Source organism: Syzygium oleosum, unplaced genomic scaffold (assembly GCF_021117445.2).
Source record: "Syzygium oleosum isolate NSW1041296 unplaced genomic scaffold, Sole_v2.1 Sole_v2.04, whole genome shotgun sequence".
Classification (NCBI taxonomy): Eukaryota; Viridiplantae; Streptophyta; class Magnoliopsida; order Myrtales; family Myrtaceae; genus Syzygium; species Syzygium oleosum.
Window position 1 is genome coordinate 3,492,845 of NW_026607488.1, and position 19,376 is coordinate 3,512,220.

A 19,376-nucleotide genomic window follows, 5' to 3' on the forward strand; every position below is an offset into this window, starting at 1 on the left:
TAATGTGTAGAGCTTATCTCTACATGTGCTACAAGCATGTTGTGCCTTCGCACGAGTTTGCAATTTTTGCACGTGTTGGAATTGCGATTTTCGTTATCCTCATTTCCACTCCGTTACTCATCTTACCTCTTCTGTTAAGGAGGTCCAAAAAGTTCCCTTCGAGTAACTAATCTCTCTCCTTCGTGAGAGCTCCTCCCTCTCCTTCGTGAGAGCTTCCATCTCCCTCATTGGGAGTCTACCTCTCCACTTTGTTGGAGTTTTCTCCTTCTTCAACGCATCATCTCTTCGTTGTTCTTTCTTCATCGATTTTTCATTCAAGGTTGCCGATTCCCCCTGACTGCGACAAAGCCGATCTGTTTCGTCCGTGCTGTCTTGTTCTCCACTGATTGTGCGTCAGCGAAGGAGATGTTCCTTTGGCAGCGTCTCGGTGATGCCGATACTCGAGTGGTTCCCTGCCCATATTTCATTGCTGAGTGAATGCACACCAAGCGTTTGTTCTAATGCCTGATAGAAAAGTCTAATTTGTTTGTTTGTACTCCTCCCGATCTCTCTTTCGTGAGAGCTCACCTCTCCCTTTTTGGGAGTCTTCCCTCCCTCAGTGGGAGTCTACCTCTCCACTTTGTTGAAGTTCCCTCCTTTCGTCATCGCATCAACTCCACTTACTCCCTTCTTCACCCATTTCTCGTCAAAGGTTGCCAATTCCCCCCTGACCGTGGCGAGGACGATCTGCTTCATCAGTGATGTCATGTTCTCTGCTGGTTGTGTGCCAGTGAAGGAGATGTTCCTTCAGTTGGGACTTGTTGGTGCTTGGTGATGCCAGAGATCGAGTGATCCTCATCTATACTTTGACTGATGAATGAGTGCTCACCAAGTGTTTGTTGTAATGCCTGGTAGTTAGCGGTTGGAGAATGGTGGCATTTTCATGGGTGGTGTGATTACTGCTCTAGCCTCAGCCCCTGTAATTCAGATAAACAGAAGTTAAGTGGGCAGATAAATTCCCACACTGTTATTCTCTGCTGGTTATGCATTCACTACTTTGTCCATTGAACAATAACTGAAGGCAGGGTCTGGTTTTTTTGTTGACGACTGGTGGTGATATCTTCCAGCTCGAACAGATTCCAGTACCTCGGTATGGCTGGAGGGGGTCAATGAAAATGCGCTTAAATCATTTTAGCACACCAAGTGTTTGCTCCGATGCCTACTAGGAAGTTGTTAGAGAAGTTTGGTGTTTTCTTTGGAGGTTGCTGGTGATTGAGGAGTAACTCTTATTCTGTCGCTAGTGGGTAAAGAAGGCGGGCCATTTACTGCCCCTTCGTTGCCATGAATATTATAGCCTGGAATTGTCGAGGCATTGTAGGAATACCCACTCTGAGAGAGTTGAAGGCTACGTGCCGAATTTGTAACCCAGATATTGTGTTTCTATCGGAGACAAAATGTGATACTAGTCGGATAGAAACTATTACACGACGGATTGGATTTACCCACTCCTTTTCAATTCTTGCGGATAATACAGCGGGAGGTTTAGCTGTCATTTGGAAAGATCCTGTGGTCTTATCCATTTCCTCCGCAGACAAAAACCAAATTCATACGGAAGTTTCTATCAGAGAAAATCCTGAGCATTTCTTGTGGCTTTCGTTGGTGAATGCCCCCCCTTATTTTGGACTTAAGCAAGCATTTTGGGAAGAATTCACTAGTCGGGTTCGAAACTTGGGAGAGGATTGGGTTGGAATTGGAGACTTCAATGAGATTATCTATGATTAAGAGGCGTCCAACAGAAGGGGCCCGGGCCCATCTCGTCGCTTCCTAGTGGACTTTATGGATTTAGCGGGCTGTGTTGATCTTGGGTTTAAAGGCCAACCTTATACATGGGCAAATGGTAGAGGGGGCTTTGCAAGCGTTCGAAAAAGACTGGATCGAGCAATCTGTTCAACTTCATGGTGTGAGAAATTCCCTCGGGCAGGGGTTGTCCACTTACCAGCTGTAAATTCAGATCATTCTCCTATTTGGCTGAATTCGACTTCCCTTGAGGATAATTCGAGACGCCCTTTTAAATTTGAAGCCGCTTGGTTGCGAGATTCAACCTGTGTTAATGTTGTGGAAGAGGCTTGGAATAGTGTGGTGGACAATTCAATGGCCTCTTGGCATAGGAAACAAAAATCAACTGAGATAGCCCTCAAAAAGTGGAATAAGGAACACTTTGGCATTTGCCAACGCCTTAACAAGTTGACTTCATCACTTGTTTCCATTCAAATGGAGGATCCTTCAGAAGAGAATAGCAAGAAAGAAAAAGAAATCAAGGCAGATATTAATGAGCAATGGGAGAGACTGGAGATGATGTGGAAGCAAAAATCAAGACAATTGTGGCTACAAGAGGGTGATCGAAATACCAAATTTTTCCATCTCTCTACCACTATTAGAAGGCGCAAAAATTATATATTGGCAATGCAAGATGATGGGGGCCGATGGATCACGAATATGGATGAGATCAAAGGATTTTTTCTATCCAAGTATACAGAGCTTTTCTCGGGACCAACACTCGATCCACACCCTTGCATAGGGGAGTTATTCCCTAAGGCTATTTCTGAAGAGGAAAACTTTGAACTTTTGAAGATTCCAACGGAAGATGAAATCTATAGAGTCCTAAAAGCGATGGCCCCTCTTAAATCACCGGGCCCAGACGGATTTCATGCCATCTTCTATGTGAAATGTTGGGATGTGGTGAAGGCCCAGATTATCCAATTTGTACAGCAATTTTTTCGCACAGGTCATTTGCCCCACCTCATTAATCATACTTTCATAGTACTTCTCCCAAAATCGCAGAATGCACATACCTTTACCTAGTTTCGTCCCATAAGTTTGTGTAATGTGAGCTACAAACTTATCTCTAAGTTGTTAGCCAATAGACTAAAAGGGTTTCTTAGCCGTTTGATTTCACCTCAACAATCGGCTTTTGTCCCGGGTAGAAGTATACAAGAGAACTCAGTTATGGCATAGGAAATCATAGACTCCATGAAAAAGAAACGAAATGGCAGGGCTTTTGTGGGAGTAAAGGTGGATATGTCCAAAGCTTACGATAGGGTTGATTGGGTTATTCTCGATACAATACTCCATAGCGTGGGGTTTTCTGATCACTTTTGTAGACTCATAAATCGGTGTATTTCAACAGTTCATTATACTTTGCTCATCAATGGTAGGCCGGCTGGAGGTCTTACACCTCAAAAGGGTCTACGACAAGGTGATCCTATCTCACCATACCTGTTCGTAATTTATTCTGAACTTCTATCTCGAATACTCAATCGGGCAGAGGACTTAAAGATGATCACAGGGATAAGAGCAGGGCGGGACAGTCCACCTCTGACACACCTTATGTATGCCGATGACTTGTTGTTATTTGTTCAAGCCACAAAGAGACATGTGAGAGCGCTGAAGGAAAGCATTCAAATTTACTGCTCCTGGTCAGGTCAGAGCTTAAATCATCAAAAGTCGTCTGTTTTCTTCTCAAAAAACACTTCCACAGGAATGAAAAAATTTTGCATGGACGAACTCAACATGAAGAAGACAAATCCTGATGCATTGTACCTTGGCAACCCTCTCTTCAAACGTGGAAATGGCAGAGCTAGATACCAATTCCTTGAACAGAAGGTTGATAACAAACTTAGTCATTGGAAAAGGAAGTCCTTGTCTTGGGCAGGTAGAGCAACGTACATTCGATCGGTTGTTCAGAATAGTTCGATCTATGCTATGCAATCCAAGAGGTTGCCAAGAGTCACATGTGACAAACTCGATGCAGCCACTAGGAAATTCTGGTGGGGTGTCCCGGCGGAGAAAAATAAGTTCTTCACACCTAAATGTTGGGACTCTTTGTGTAGAAATAAGAAAAGTGGTGGACTGGGTTTTAGAAATACTAGGGATTTCAATAATGCTTTGATCCTCAAACTCGGCTGGGGACTGATACAAGATAGAGGCAAGTTATGGGTTCGACTCCTTGAGGGAAAATATTTACGGAGATCCAATTTTTGGAACCATGAGGTTAAGGCATCGGCATCTCGGTTATGGAAGGCAATCATGGACACTAGAGAAATACTCAAACTTGGCACTCTTTATCAGGTAGGAGATGGTAAGTCAATTGAGGTTGGTAATCACCCTTGGATTCCACACGTACCAAACCATCTCCCTTCTTTTATTGATCCTGATCCTATATTAAAGCAAAGGAAAGTAGCGAGCTTCTTTATCCCAAGGACAAAATCTTGGGATGTAAACAGTCTAACTCAGGTGTTTTGCCCAACCTCGGTCCAAGACATTCTTCAGATTCAAGTTCCATCCTCCATTTGGATGGATAAACCGATTTGGCAGCCAGCTATTGATGGAATTTTTACCGTTAAATCCGCTTATAAGCTCATCAAAGTGCCTACAGCAAATGGCTCTAACTCTGGAATCTGGACCAAAATTTGGAAAGCTAGAGTTCATGAGAGGCACAAGATGATGTTTTGGAGGACAACGGCCAATGTCTTGCCCTGTAGAGCTAACCTGGGTAGGTTATTTCACATTCCAGACCCTTCATGCCCGTTGTGTGGAAATTCAGAAGAAACTCCTGTCCATCTATTCACAGCATGCCCTTTGGCCCAGATTTTATGGAGACAGAGCCCATGGGGTATCATCTCATCTGTTTGGAACTTCACATCACCAAAGGAAATGATAAACCACTTCCTTGACCCAGGACGAATTGCAGAGATAATGGGATTCGATTGCAAACTCTTCACTCTCTATGCAGCGATTCTATGTACTAGAATGTGGTTTTATAGGAATTCCATTTTACATGATCAAGCTATTCCAAATCCTTCCCAGGCAATTAAGTTGGTTTTACAGGAGTTCATGGAATTCTCGAACAAGTTCAAGGAAGAAAACACAGTCGCACCAAGTCCAGAAGCCGATTCGATTGGAGTAGGAATAGACACTTGGCTCCCACCGTCAGATCAAGAGCTCAAATTTAATGTAGATGGTGCGTGGAAAGATAACAAAGGAGCCATAGGTATCATTGCACGATCGGCTAGCGGATTAGTAGTCCAAGCTTGGACAAGGAGAGGTCGTTGGAACTCGCCTTTGGAAGTGGAAGCAGCAGCTCTCCTTCTCGCCTGCAATTATGCTCAGTCCCTGGGCATTCGAAAAGCGATCTTTGAAAGCGATTGTAAGGTCTTAATTGATGCCATCCAACAAAAGGGTCTTTGCCCTTGGAGTATTCAACCTTTCGTTGCAGATTCTCGCTTTCAATTTCAGCACAATCCATGTTGGAGCTTGGACTGGACCCGTAGATCCAAGAATGGAGCTGCTCATGCACTTGCAAATTGGGCCTCCAATCATATAGGCACCAAATCCTCTTTTCTTTACCATGATCTCCCTGCTAGAGTTAAAAATATTGTACTAGTAGAGTCTTCTTTTATATTTCGCTCTAATGTAGGTAATGCTTCCTTTTTGTAATTGCTTTGTTTGCAATATAAATTTTAATTTCTAGCAAAAAAAAGGAGGTCCAAAAAAAAAAAAAACCCAATTGGATACTTTGGACAGGTGTAATTGCACCGGTATCGACATGGGTCACACTCAATCAAGCAGGCAATGAATTATGTGATAAGTTTAGAAATGTCGTGGTCGTGGCTGAAATTTCAATTACTGCAACTTGTTGGCGAAGACGGAGGGGATTCTTTGGTTGACCATATTGGGAATGCGAGAGAAACAGGAAAAGAAAAAGAGAAGGAGAACTATATGGAGCAGCCTCATTGACTATTGCTCCTCCCAAATAAATGCACCATCGACGGTGTTCATGGAGATAAAGTACGCCTCCACGAGCTCTTGCCTTACTCCTGGAACTATTTTGACAAAAAAATTCTTAAATGCAACATAAAATTTTAGTTTATAAGACATTTTTGGAACAACAAACCTAGTAGCAGCAGCGCTAATAATAATAATAATAATAATAATAATAGGCCAATTCGGTGTGTTGCTCTCTAAGTCTCACAGAAGTTGTTTTCTTTGCAAGACCAATCCTCTATCTTGGTTCTCTGAATTTGTTTCCTTTTTTGGTTTTTTACCGGGGAAGTTGATACTTTGCAAGAAGCTTTGCCCGTTCATGGCAACCTGGGTTGATGATATTTGGGAGTTTGTTCCGAGTCTTTATCACATTTAAATGGCCGTGGGTCACAGTCTGAACATGTCAAAGTCAAGCAATGCAACGCAAGTGACATGCACGACTTGCGAACCCCCCCACCTTCTCCATTCATTTACTTCTGAGGGGTCCACCTCATCCCTTCACGCGTTTTTGGGGTCAGCTCTCTCCTCGACGAGTGATGTGCCGCTAGCGTCCCGATTTTGTGAGTATCCTGATCCGCCATTGTCGATAGCCCCACAGAAATGTGGAGGTACACAAATAATGGAGAAGTGGGCCACATATATTCATTAGGCTTGGAAAAGTTGGTGCGATGAATCACAAATTCCACAGCCGAGCACAAACATCAAGCGATGGATGAATAATTACAAGGACGATAAGTGAAAGCGGCATCGACCAGCAACGAGCAAGTATTTCGGGTAGCTAATACGTTCACTAAGTTCAATTGGGCGGTCAAATCTGCAGGGGGAGTGAGATCCACATGGAACCATCATTTTTTTCAGTACCAATAATATTCAGTTTAGTATATATACTATACTCATATATAATAATTTATCATCAGGAGGATACTAGAAAAAATCAGCACATACATAGCTTTTAAATATATTTATTTTTACTAGTAACTGCATGCCCGTGGACTAAAATGCATAAATTTTATCTACGCATGATGGGCACCACTCAAAACTACATTTATTTTCTCCGATATATGAACCAATCGTGTCATACTGTTTTTTTGGGCTAATGACTTGGTCAACAAATTTAAAGAATTTCTAATGTCAGCAAGACGACGGTTCCTACTAAGGATATTGGAGTTCAATTCAAAAGGAGTTGGCCTTTGTGGCCATCTTAAAGCCTAATGCGACAAGCAAAACGCAATTATCAAGCCCGGTTTCGTTTCGGAGTGAAAATGGAGAGGAGGCTTCACAAAGCAGAAGCTCAAGGAGATGCGACTTCTTTGCTCGATTTGCTCAAAGACAATCCATTGATTCTTGGTAGATGTATGACGTGGCATGGTCTTACAATGAGACTCCATTACATATAGCAGCAATGTCTAGACATGAGAAATTCATTGACGAGATTCTGGATGGAAAACTCGAGCTCACAAGAGAGCTGGAGTCTCAAAAAAATTATCGCCACAGCTAAAAGTTATCTTGGAGTAGTGAAGAAATTGGTGAGTGTTATAATGTGGATATGTGCTACGCTCGGGACAAATACGTGGGCTTTATTGAATATTTTAGGCCTAATGTTTTAACCTCTTTCTCTAGTGGCCCAATATCTTAATAGCATGGAAACAAGTCGATAAATAGAAGTGTGGAAGGGATTGGCACGTCGTCTTCTCCTCCAATCTGCCAATACTCCTATTTTTGATGAGTTTTCAAATTTGTGTTTCCTTCGAAATTTCTGTTCATCTGAATGAGTATATACGAGTATAAGTTCTTGATTCATCTCACTTTTCATTGATAAATTATGAAATGTGATTCGACTAAGCTGATCTTAACCCTTTCAAAAAATCTAGGTCATGGAGAATGTAATCACAGATGGCACCACGTTCAGAGTGAGCAAGATACCTAGGATTGTTACACTAAATACACTGAAAAAGTAGCGTTTGGCGAGATTTATTTGTAAAGTGCTTGTCCTTTTACTAAGATTTTGATGCACATAATGACTTTCAGGTGTACTAATTAATTTGATATTGATATTTATTGATATCATTTTTTTGTTAGTTTTCATATTGGATTAGGTGTTCTAGTCAACAAGACTTGATTTTTAATGCATGTTGGGTCATCAATTGAAGAGATTATGCTTTTAACATTCACATGCCGAAATAAGAAATTAAAGTTGATTGGAGGTGATAAGGAAATGAAAATTCAAGAGCAGGTGATGGTCCCCTGCGTTTTAAGTCATACAGAACTTGAAGACATGTGTCAGCGTCCCCTTTCTTGAAGATTTGGCCCATGGAAAGTAGACGCCTGACGAATTGACGGACTGCATTCTTTATTTTAACGTGCCGGTACCCGCATGCCCAATCCCTCAATTCCCCTTGAATCTTTATCTTCCCCAAGTACCCTCTAGGTGCTTTACATATGAGGGATGTCGAGATCCGCACGAGACCCCAGACGAAGCAGTTTAACCTCTTACTTAGGAGGGAAGTAGACAGCTGATTGGCGTCCCATAACCTTGCATTGCCTGTGGCGTGGACCCATAAAAAGAATGAACGTTAGCCGAACGTTGAAGAACATGCATATCTATGCTATATTATGGATATTCACCAGGATCCTCGTACCACATCTTTTTCAAAAGAAAGCCGAAACATTTCACTTTTGCAATCAATCCTTCATAAGTCACCGAATGAAATATGAAGTTGCTAAATATATAGAAGTTGGTTTAATTAGGTGATAATTCTACCGATAATGAAGGAAAAGACACCCCTTTTTATCCAGCAAACAAACTCTAGTTTCTAGTAGATGCTACCATAAAGCCTTTTCCTTTTTCGCAATGTAGTTAATTAGGCGCAAATGAGACTCACCTGGCATTCCAAAGTTTTTTTAACGTGAATGATTTTTCCAACTTACAAAAACAAAAACAAAAATGGTCCGTGTGACCATGTCCAGGTTCATCCAATCACAACAAAACTCATCCCAAATAATTTAAACCCAAAGATAAATAATGAAAAGCAAAAATCACCCCAAAGTCCTCACAAAGATTGAACCTGCGCATTCTAGCTAATTGCCCGATTTTCCTGGGAAAATCCAATTTTCCCCGCAAAAGCGAGAGAAACAGGAAAGAGGCAACACAGAAAAAGAATATAAAAACATGTACGGTGCAGCCCCATTGGCCGGCCCAAATTATTGCTCCTTCCAAAGAGATGTCAAACGCACCCTCGACGATCAAACGAATCAATCCTCTTTGAGATGCTAGTTGCACCATTCCCTTCACTTGCTCGTCAGTCTTGATCTCTACAAGCAACTTGCGGTCTTCATGAGGAGTCTCGTACCACATTCTCTTCAAAAGAAAGCCGAAACCTTTAACGTCAGCAATCAATCCTTCATAGGTCACTGAATCAGGGACGACATCTTTCTTTTTCCTCCATGTTATAGAAAACACACCACCTAATTGCTTTATTTTCAGGATGAAATCGATCGTGATAGGATGTTCCATCTGTAATGCAAAAAGTTTAACGTGAGAGCCAAACAACATATAAAATGGATATGTATATTAATACTTTTTGCATATTTACCACAGGCATCATTCACTAGTTACAGATAGATTTGGGATTAAATACTAAAATGTCCGATGGAATATCAATAAATAAGTTAGATAATTATCTACCTAGGAGTACTAACTCATCATGGATTCATTATTTTAAGGGGAGAAAAGTAATATTAGAACGCCCATGTAGATAAAACTTGCCGGTATCAGTTTTTCAGCTCTTGATTTGAAAATTATAACTACTCACTTTCTCACTAACCATCAGATAAAAAATTAATTAGGTTGCTTGTGGAACACTTTCTTTATATTGCTATAATTACTCAAAAATGGGGTCAATAGAAAACTTTTTAAATTCATTTTCGAATATTATAGTGCTACCATTTAGCTTGACTAATTTCTATTCATACACATAAACTATTATGTCTATGTACTTCAAGTAAGGCTTTACCCACATCTTAACAAGTGCGCTCCTAAGATAACTTTGTATTTTGCAATGTCTATCGTTTATCATGCTAAACAATGAAAAACTGTAGTCAAGGTGGTACAAGTAGTAAAATTTCATAAAATGCCCGACAAATGAGATGTCTTTTGCAATTTATTTTATTATTCTTGATGACTAAAAGGTTGCTGATGGTTCGTTTCTAGCTTTTTTCTTTTCATTATACCCAACCAACATGAAAGGGTTACGCTAATGCATTCTTACTTGTTCCTTCTTATCAATTGCAATGCCTCTTCTATCCGCATCTTGAGGATACTTGGATGTGAAAAATGCGTAATATATTGTTATATAGTTCTGAACATTTGTGTGTGATTGCAAAGATATTTTGACCCTAAAGATAATAGTAAATCATGTTATGGAATTTCCATAATAAGTGTCAATTTGAAACTTTACTATCAACTTAACTTTCGATATTAAATTTGATCATTACATGTAAGAAAGTCACAAGCATCTGGTTGAAGATATATAGTCATAAATGTATTTTATATGGCCGTATTCTTTATCTAATTTTATGATTGACAATTATTCTCCTAGTAAACTTTTTATTGAAGTAGGTAATCATGTCACCACCTCTAATAGTATTAAATATTTCTCTATAAGATGCAATTGATTAACTTCTCTCATTTCATAAATATCTGTAATAATTTTGTTCTCAGTACATGTTATCTATGCTGATCTCAACATAATATTTATAAATAAACTATGTTATATTTCCGGTTGAGTTGGGTGGGTAAACAAAAATTTAGTTTCTTAGAATTTTTAACAATTACTAATGTAATTCTTAAAGGATAGTGCAAATCTTCAATACTTACAGTAGAAAGGTCTCTTTGATCTTCAACTCCAGTTGTAACGTTGAAGAATCTCTCGTAGTGTTCAAATCCTTCGCATGTTTGGCAACTCGACTCGACCACATCACTTGGGTTGGCAGGTTCCCCAATCTCATCCTTGTCCTTCTTTCTATTTTCCATACCCGCTGTTTCCCCTCCTTTGACACTGTCATAGCACCCAATTGTTCCGTCTCTCATTTGCCTCCTATTTGGTGTGGCCTCAAAACATTCAGTATTGCCCGGCTTTGACTGGAAATAATCAATGGACGAGGTGCCATCAGTTTCTCTTTCAAAACCTAAAATGTCGAACTTAGCCCCATCCTGAGTTTGGGAATAGAGAGCAGCTTCGAATCAGAGCATAAGGTACTACACACACACATATATATAGCTCCTTATGCTTTGTTCCACATAACCATGCTGGTTTAATTATTAGATTAATTTTCTAATTTATATCTTTAAAAATTTATCATCATTTGCACTAATTATTTCATCCATGCCAAGTAAAGCAAAAAAAAAAAAAAGCAAGATTCTTGCTATTCTAATTCCGTATCAAGTTCTGTTTCTGTTTCTAACTTTAATATCAATATTTTAGTGAACTTAATCCTTCATCTTATATTCCCTTTAATTACAATAATCTTCTCTGTTTGGATAAATTTATGTACTTCATGTGATTCTATCTTTTAATGTTAGCTATTTATTTAAATTATAATACTAATATAAATTCAATTGGTTTGCATTTTGGAACTAAAAAGGAGTTTTATTTTCTACTTTTCGTACGAAAATCCATAACCGTGGGACACATTGATTTAAATCAGTCTATGAAAGTCTGTATGAGTAATATGCTTCAAAATGGGAACCTCAAAAGTGGGAGGAAAGATTGTTTAGGAACCGCAAATATCCAACACTAGAAAACGAAGGAAATAAATCAGCTACCTAAGAAATTACGGTACAACAAAAAAATGGCAACTTTAAAAGGGCGGATATTGTGTCGCTAAAGAAAGGAGGATAAACAAATGTCCCACACATTGATGAAGAAGATGTCTCACCTTGTTTGATGAATTCAGAAGAATCTCCTCTCTGTAACGCTTCGAAGGCATTCCAAATAGAGATTTAAAATCTTTGATAGAGTCTCCACACATCCATATATTGACAATGCAATCATCTGATATTGTTGAGCAAGATGCATCAATCAAGCTTCTTAATGACATACACCTTTTGACCGTCAAGGATTTCAGAGACTCTAGCTCATTAAGGCCCTCAACATTAGTAAGTACATTGCACATTTCGATTTCTAAAGTCTCTAGGTTCTTCAAGTATGATAACCCACTTATTCTTGTGAAAGATTCGCACTCATAAACGCGCAAGTATTCCAATGATTTCGAAAGACCCACAACTTGTATCTCAACTAGCTTTGGACAAAATGACACATGCACTTGCCGTAGCTTCCTTAGTTCCAAAGGAATGGATAATCTCTGAAGCCGTAGACAATTGTCAACAGTCAATTCCTCCAGTTGTGGAAGTCCCTCAATTGGAATGTCTTCCGCTTCACAATCTAGGTCTAGGTGTCTCAAAACAAGCTTTTCCAGATGAGAAAGAGAAGCCAACTCTGGAGGTGCAGGGACGTCAAGCAGATTTAACTCTAACTTTCTCAGTCTACATAACCTCCCAATACCCCTTAAGTTGCATCCTGTGAGTGGTTTTGATTTCCCTCCAATATATCTGTCATTACTTAGTAGCAATTCAACCAAATTAGTAAGGTTCCATAGATTCGGGATTGAGAGCAATGATTCGGATTCAAGATGTAGACAGATCAAACTTGTGGGAAGCTCCGGCAATTCTTGAATCTCATGACAACACGATAAATTGAGTGTTTGGAGGTGATGAAGCATGTTGATTGTCCTTGGAATTCCAAAAATACTGGTGGATTTTAAATTTAGGATTCTTAAAGATGACAATTTTCCAATTTCGATAGGAATTTCACCTTTCAATTCATTTTGCCTTGAGAGATCCAACTCTTCAAGATTTACCAAAGTGCTGATGTCCCTAGGTAACTGCCAATCATGATTCTTCCAAAGAACTGATGAGTTGAATGGAAAATGCAAGATGCGTAATGATTTTAACTTTCCAATGTTGTTCGGAAGTTCCCTTATCATCGTGTCTGTAAGAAGAAATATTCTCAAGTTTCAGACTACAAAGATTTGGATTTTAATTTTCCAATGGAGATTGGGAGTTTGGCAATGCACGTACCTGATAAGTTTAACTTTGTCAATGAGGTCAAATTTCCAATTGAGCCCGGAAGATCTTTCAACCTTTCACATCCCGACAATGAGAAGTGCTTAAGCTTCACCAGTGCCCCGATTTCTTTAGGCAAATCTGTAAGATCCATGCACCTTTCAATCTTTAACTCAATCAACGATTGTAGATTTCCAATGAAGCTTTCAATTCTCTTTAGGCTGGAGCATCTTTTAAGAGTCAATCTCTCTAAAGTTGAGCATCTGGAGATGTCAGGGATTGTTGCTATGCTAGAACACGAAACAATAGATAGAACTTTCAAATTCTGTGCTCTCTGTAAAAATGGATGACATGTCAAGTGTAAGAAACATTGCAGTATACACAAGGAGACTAGCAGACAAGAATTTAAAACATGTAATTTACCTTTATCAAGTCCCATGCTTTTGAATCAACATTGAAGTCAATAGCCTTAAGTTTACAAACAACAAGCCGATCCAAATACAAATTGTTTGCACTAAAATCATCCTCAAGAGGAGATTCCCAACACAACCATCTCAAATTTGATCGATAACTTTCAAAGTCACCATCATAAGTTCCGTGAAATAAGTCGAGGAATCTTAGGTTTGGTAACCTTTCAAACTCTTTATTTGTAAATTTAATGCAGTCACCCTCACCCACTCCAGATACTTGAAGCGCTTGAACCTTGTCCTTCCTCTGCAAGTGAAATTTTGCAATGATGTGAAGAAGTTTGTTAACTTCCAGCCACCTATGTTTTACAACTCGAATGGGCAGCAAGAAAAATAATAAGTATGCTAAACAAAAGGGGAATCCTCAATCCCAGGATTTACGAGATCTAATTGAAAATGAGACCTTTCTTACTAACCTCTTTGGTTCTTATGATTTGGAGGGACTCTTCTTCAATCCACAACCTACTCTGCTTTCCAAGGTCATATGAACTGTCTTCACGAACAATTTGCCTTCCCAGTGCTACAAGTTGATCGTGCATCCAGAACTTATCATTGTCCAATATCTTTACCAAGCACCTCTTGGTAAGTACTTCAATTCCTCTTATGGGATTAAATTGACAACTGGCCCACATGTAAAATGCATCGGTCTTCTTCTTATTGAAAAAGAAGCATGCTATATCAAGAAAAATTTGTTTTTGATTTTTGTCTAGGCCATCATAGCTAATCCTCAACTTCTTTAGAATCCCTTCCTCAGGTACATTTCTTAAACTGACCAACGTCTCTCTCCAAAATGCTTCATCTCTCCTTTTAAGTAACGAACCTGTCACTTCAATAGCCAGAGGAAGCCCTCCAGTACTTGAGACAATTTCACTTGAAAGTTTTTGATAATCATCTGGAGGAAGGTCTCTACCAAAGGCATGACGACAAAAAAGCTGAAGTGCTAGACCATCATCCATCTTTAGCATCTCATACGGTAAAATTTTACCTTTAAATCCCTCAACTTGCAAAATAGCTATGTTTCTCGTTGTAATAATTATCCTTGATCCTGAATATAATGAACAATTTCCTATTAGTTTCTTAATGTGGTCCTTATTGTCAACATCATCCAAAACCAAAAGGACTTTCTTAGTGCCGAGTGTGTCTCCAATCCTCTGCATTCCATGTTCACTATCCTTGAATTGTTCTACAGATGCGGAACCAACAACATCAGACAATAATTTCTTCTGCAAAACGATTGTGCCCTCCTCGGTCGATAAGCTTTCTCGAATGTCCTCAAGGAAGCTACAACACTTTCCAAAGTGGAAAGATAAATGATTGAAGATGACCTTGGCTACAGTTGTTTTACCGATGCCACCCATTCCATAAATTGCAATGAGTCGCACATCACGATGGTTGACAACTAATAACTCTGTCAAGTGTTTTACCCCATCATCAAGTCCAACTAAATCTTTAGGCACTAATTTTTGTCTTGTCTCCAGCCTCTCCAATACCTTTTCAACAACTGATTCGACAATCTTTGCTTGGCTGTCATGTACAAAACTCTTTCATTAATTGTCTAGATTAATTTCATACCCATGCATTACATGTGGGATTGCCACGAAGGATGTCTAAGTACACCGAATAATCAATTTAGGCTAATTTAGTGAATTCACTTGATATTTTGTACATTTATGACTATATAGAAATTTCTGAAGACCATAATATCGGCTTACACGATTGCCGAAGTATCCAGGTGGCTAATATATCATGCATAAGGAAAATTTCGGTATTTATGGCAAGGCCTAGGAAAAATTTCAGCACTCGTAATAGGAGAATATGAAATGAGATAATGTAGACAAATGCAACGTCATCCATTAAAGGCTGCAGTTCGGTGAAGAAAAATATAATCCAAAAAAAAAAATTCCAAAACATTTGTATTCCTTAACTTATGCATGTAAGTCTTCCATCAATCTGATTATGTCGCATATAATCGCATTTAAAAAATTGTGCCACATTAAGATTTGTTCATAATTGAAAATCGAGAGACCCAATTCCCACAGGGTTAATTTGGTGTTTAAGGAATGAAAATATGTCCGTAGACTAGGCGCACAACATAGATTTGATTATCCACACCATCAAGTGGACCTACCTGGGCTTTAGCGACATCTTAGCTGATCTTCAGAGTCAATAGGATAAGTCATAATTTTGGAATTTACCTATCTATGGTGGAATTTCTTGTCAAAATAGAAACAAAATGGAGAGGCCTTGTCAGTTTGCTTTGCAATAACTCCAACTTTTGGTTAGAAATCGAAGATTTTCAAGTGGCGTGTTGGTCACATTCACTGCATAACCCAAAACTTAAGAGATTGCCAACTCTAATGAATCATGCAAAAACAGCTCATTTACATTGAATAATTTAATGGGCGCCCACACACTATAATAATGCATACTAGGTGTTAATTCACCATACGTTACATTTAAATTTATCAATTGCTAGCCAAATAATGCGTTGTTATTGATAAATGATGATAAGCATATTAAGTTGTTAACATAAATGCCATGCGATGACCCCCTCAACAAGAAACAAATGCCATGCGGGACCACGTCACTGCCATGTTGCACCCCAACTCATCCATAGCTCATGTTCGAGCCACGTTGCTCAACATTCATTTCCACCTTTATTACTTTGGATTAGATTAGATAGGTGATTACTATTTCTAGGCTTTTTAGTTTGCCTCAGACAACCCTGAAGAAAGGTAAATAAGAAAATAATGAGGGAGAAATTGCTAAAACCAATTTCCCCACATATCAACTTGCATCTTCATATTTCATAATATACAAAATTATTCCCCCATTTTCACTTTTTTTTTAAATTGCATATGTTGCCCTAACTTATTAATTTTTTTTTTGGACAAACCTAACTTATTAATTCAATTGCCAATTTCTTATCAAAATTGCCCACACCACTCTCCTCAATCTGTGACTGTCGACCTTTAGCCGCCCATCATCCTCGGCCGCTACTGGTTCGCTGCTTGTACTAGCGCAAAGTTTCGACACCCCCTACACTATGTGTCCCTTCTCTCTCCCTCTCTCTCTCTTTGCGCGCGCGGAGCCACACCACTCGAAGGCCTTCGTGTCGTCGCCAACCTTATATCAGAGGTCGGCCACGGTCGTTGCCTCCAGCCCAATCCAGATCGAGGTTGCTCGATCTTGATTGGGACCTCCCGCGAGCTTTGCAGAGCTCGAGGCCTCTAGATGATGACCCCATCATTCTTTACATGTTCTCGGGATGCTCTTGCTTCTATTGAATATTTATACATGAACTTTCTTCACCGAATTTTAGTTCCGTGGGGTGATTGGTGTTTCTTGAGGAGCACTCAGACATGGGTAAAATTAAAGTTGGCACCATAGGCGATCTCTAGTTTCGTTCGTCTTTTCCCCGTTAATGAAAAATGAAAAATGATATTCTTATCACGAGGGAAAAATATATTTTTTGGTTTGAAGCTAGTGAAAATGCAGATCAATATGAGTGCAAAATCTGAAGTTGATTTTGGTAATCATCCCAAATAGCAAATGCAAATGGGTGCTCTCGAATATTCCGCAGCCTTACTATTTCGTAGCCTTAAGGGATAGGAAGAGGAAAAATGGTTAACAGGAATGTGTAAGTCCATGTCATTGAAGTTGATGACATTGTAGGGGAAAATTTCGGGGAAGATGTTAAAAGCAGAGGATGTCAAGTTGAATGAGAGCGGAGGTTGTTTTCAGTATTTTCCATTTAAGAGAAAGAACAAAAGAAATCATTTGACGGGAAACGTCGTATCCCCTAAAACAGAAAAAAAGAAGACAGAGGTAGGGATCTTAAGAGAGTTATACCTTGTGTTCTTTTCCACGAGCCATCCCTTGTGTTCATCTACCTTTCTAAGAGCTCCTTTCCACTCTTTGACTTCGTCAGGAAAGGCCTCCTGGTGTTTCTTGAAATCAGCTTCATATAGTGGTTTCTTAAGTTTAACATCGTTAGGTTCCACATGGAAAAAAATGGGAAGGATACTTTTTTGACCCTCTGATTCAGACACGTTGTCTACCATGAGCGCTAGCTCACGGAAACACCATTTACTGGAGGCATAAGTCCGAGAGAATATGGGTATGTAGATTATGGTGTTCTTGATGGCTTGTTGAAGTTTCTCACTAATCACTTCACCGACGGGGAGTTTTTCTTCGTCCCTGAACACGTGGACTCCCGCATCTTTCAAGCTGTGGTAGAGGAAGTCTGTGAATCCATGACGAGTGTCCTCTCCTCTGAAATTCAAGAACACATCGTACTCGCCTCGTGATGCTGGTGCAGCATCACTACATGACCCAGCCTCTGAGATTGCCATAGCTAGGAAGCTTACTACTTCCAGAAATCTCTCTGACCTTAAGAGAAAAAAAAGTGGGTGTGGCTGGCCAAGCTAAGAAATGAGGTGAGGTTTTGAATCTGAACGAGGCAAGTGAGTGCCAACACCTAAAATACTTGGCCGGCTCACTTTAAAATCATATTTAATTGTATACTTCCCACTTAACGTTCTACATTAACAAGTGGACACCGGTGAAGGTCTCCAAGATTGCACATGCCAATAAGTTCTTTTTTTTCCTTTAGAATAAAAAGGAGTCTCTCAATTTTTTTCTTGTGCAATTGGCTTTGTAAACTGTATACTTTCTGTGAGAGAGAGAGGGATGAGGCATGTGAGCATGAGGAGACAGGGCGGCAGGATGAATTATACAGCATGTTCAGCACATTCACTGCCAGGCCCGTGCGCTGTTTTGTTGTCCAATTCGATGTGCCATGTCTTTTGGTTCCTCTAAAGTGAAAGACTTATGCATTTTTTATTTTTAAATTTTAATGAATATAAAAGGTCATGTGTATTAATGTCAAATAAGAAAAAGAGGGTCATGTGCCATTATAGTCCTTAATTTTGGGATGGTTCTTAAATTGGCCATTGACATTGTGACACACAATGAAATATGAAGTTGCTCAATACATAGGAATTGGTTTAATTAGGGGATAACTTTTACCCATAATTAAGGAATCTACACTTCTTTTTATTTTCCCCTTATCTTGGTCTTTTTTTTTTTTGCAACGTATTAAGAAACTCACTCGGCATTCCAATGCTTTATTTTTTGTTTGAAAGGGAATGATTTTCTCAGCTTACAACGCACACAAAAAAAACAAAGTCTTCCGTGTAACCATATCCGAGTTCATCCAATCACAACAACACTCATCCCAAATTTAAACCCAAACAAAAGAAATAAATGAAAAATATAATCACCAACCACCCCGAAATAACCCAACAAACCCACCACGTTTTCCAGCTATCACCAAATTTTCAGGGAAAATCCAATTTTCCCTTCGAAAGCGAGAGAAACAGGAAAATGGCCTAACAAAAAGAAGAAAAAGCTGTACGAAGTAGCCCCATTGGCTGGCCCCAAATATATAGCCAAATACTGCATCACTACCATAATCCAATGCACACTATCATCGGTGCTGATTATGAGTGATCTTGCTAACGATCTTCATTGACAACACCACCAATAGACACATGACGACAGGATCGATGATCTTCCTATCTCCATGAGTACCAAAAACTTCCAAGAACACTAGGTTGACTGGTTCTTCCAAGCTACCATGAAATACCACTCACATTGGTACTTGTTCACCAAAATGTCATAGCCTAGTTTCTCGTCCTTGATGATCTAAGAGGATAACTGATAAATCTCAGACTTTTACTATCTCAATATGTCATAGGAAACATTAGTACCAAAGATAGTTTTGGAATCATCAAAATTCCAGAGGGATGTTTTCCCAATAGGGTCAACCCTAGGGGTTCTGTAAGATGAGTGTCACCGATGATTGCTTTACTAGTACCCCGATTTGCTCGGAGCAGATGTTCCCAGGTAACATATGCGCTATGGTTGGCCCACATGTGTTCGACTTTATCTCCATTCCAAAAGGCCAGCATTTGGTGCAA

At 39.4% G+C, this 19,376-nt stretch overlaps 1 protein-coding gene and 1 pseudogene across 1 annotated transcript; one reads left to right on the top strand and one right to left on the bottom strand.

Moving 5' to 3' along the window:
* Positions 1-3,009: 3,009 nt before the first annotated feature.
* LOC130137979 (uncharacterized) lies at positions 3,010-5,475 on the top strand. Its single transcript, XM_056310744.1, has one exon. It carries the CDS (start codon positions 3,010-3,012, stop codon positions 5,473-5,475), a length of 2,466 nt encoding a protein of 821 aa, XP_056166719.1.
* Positions 5,476-8,025: 2,550 nt separating this feature from the next.
* The window catches only part of LOC115688682 (disease resistance protein L6-like), a 57,560-nt pseudogene continuing 46,209 nt past the window's right edge, over positions 8,026-19,376 (bottom strand).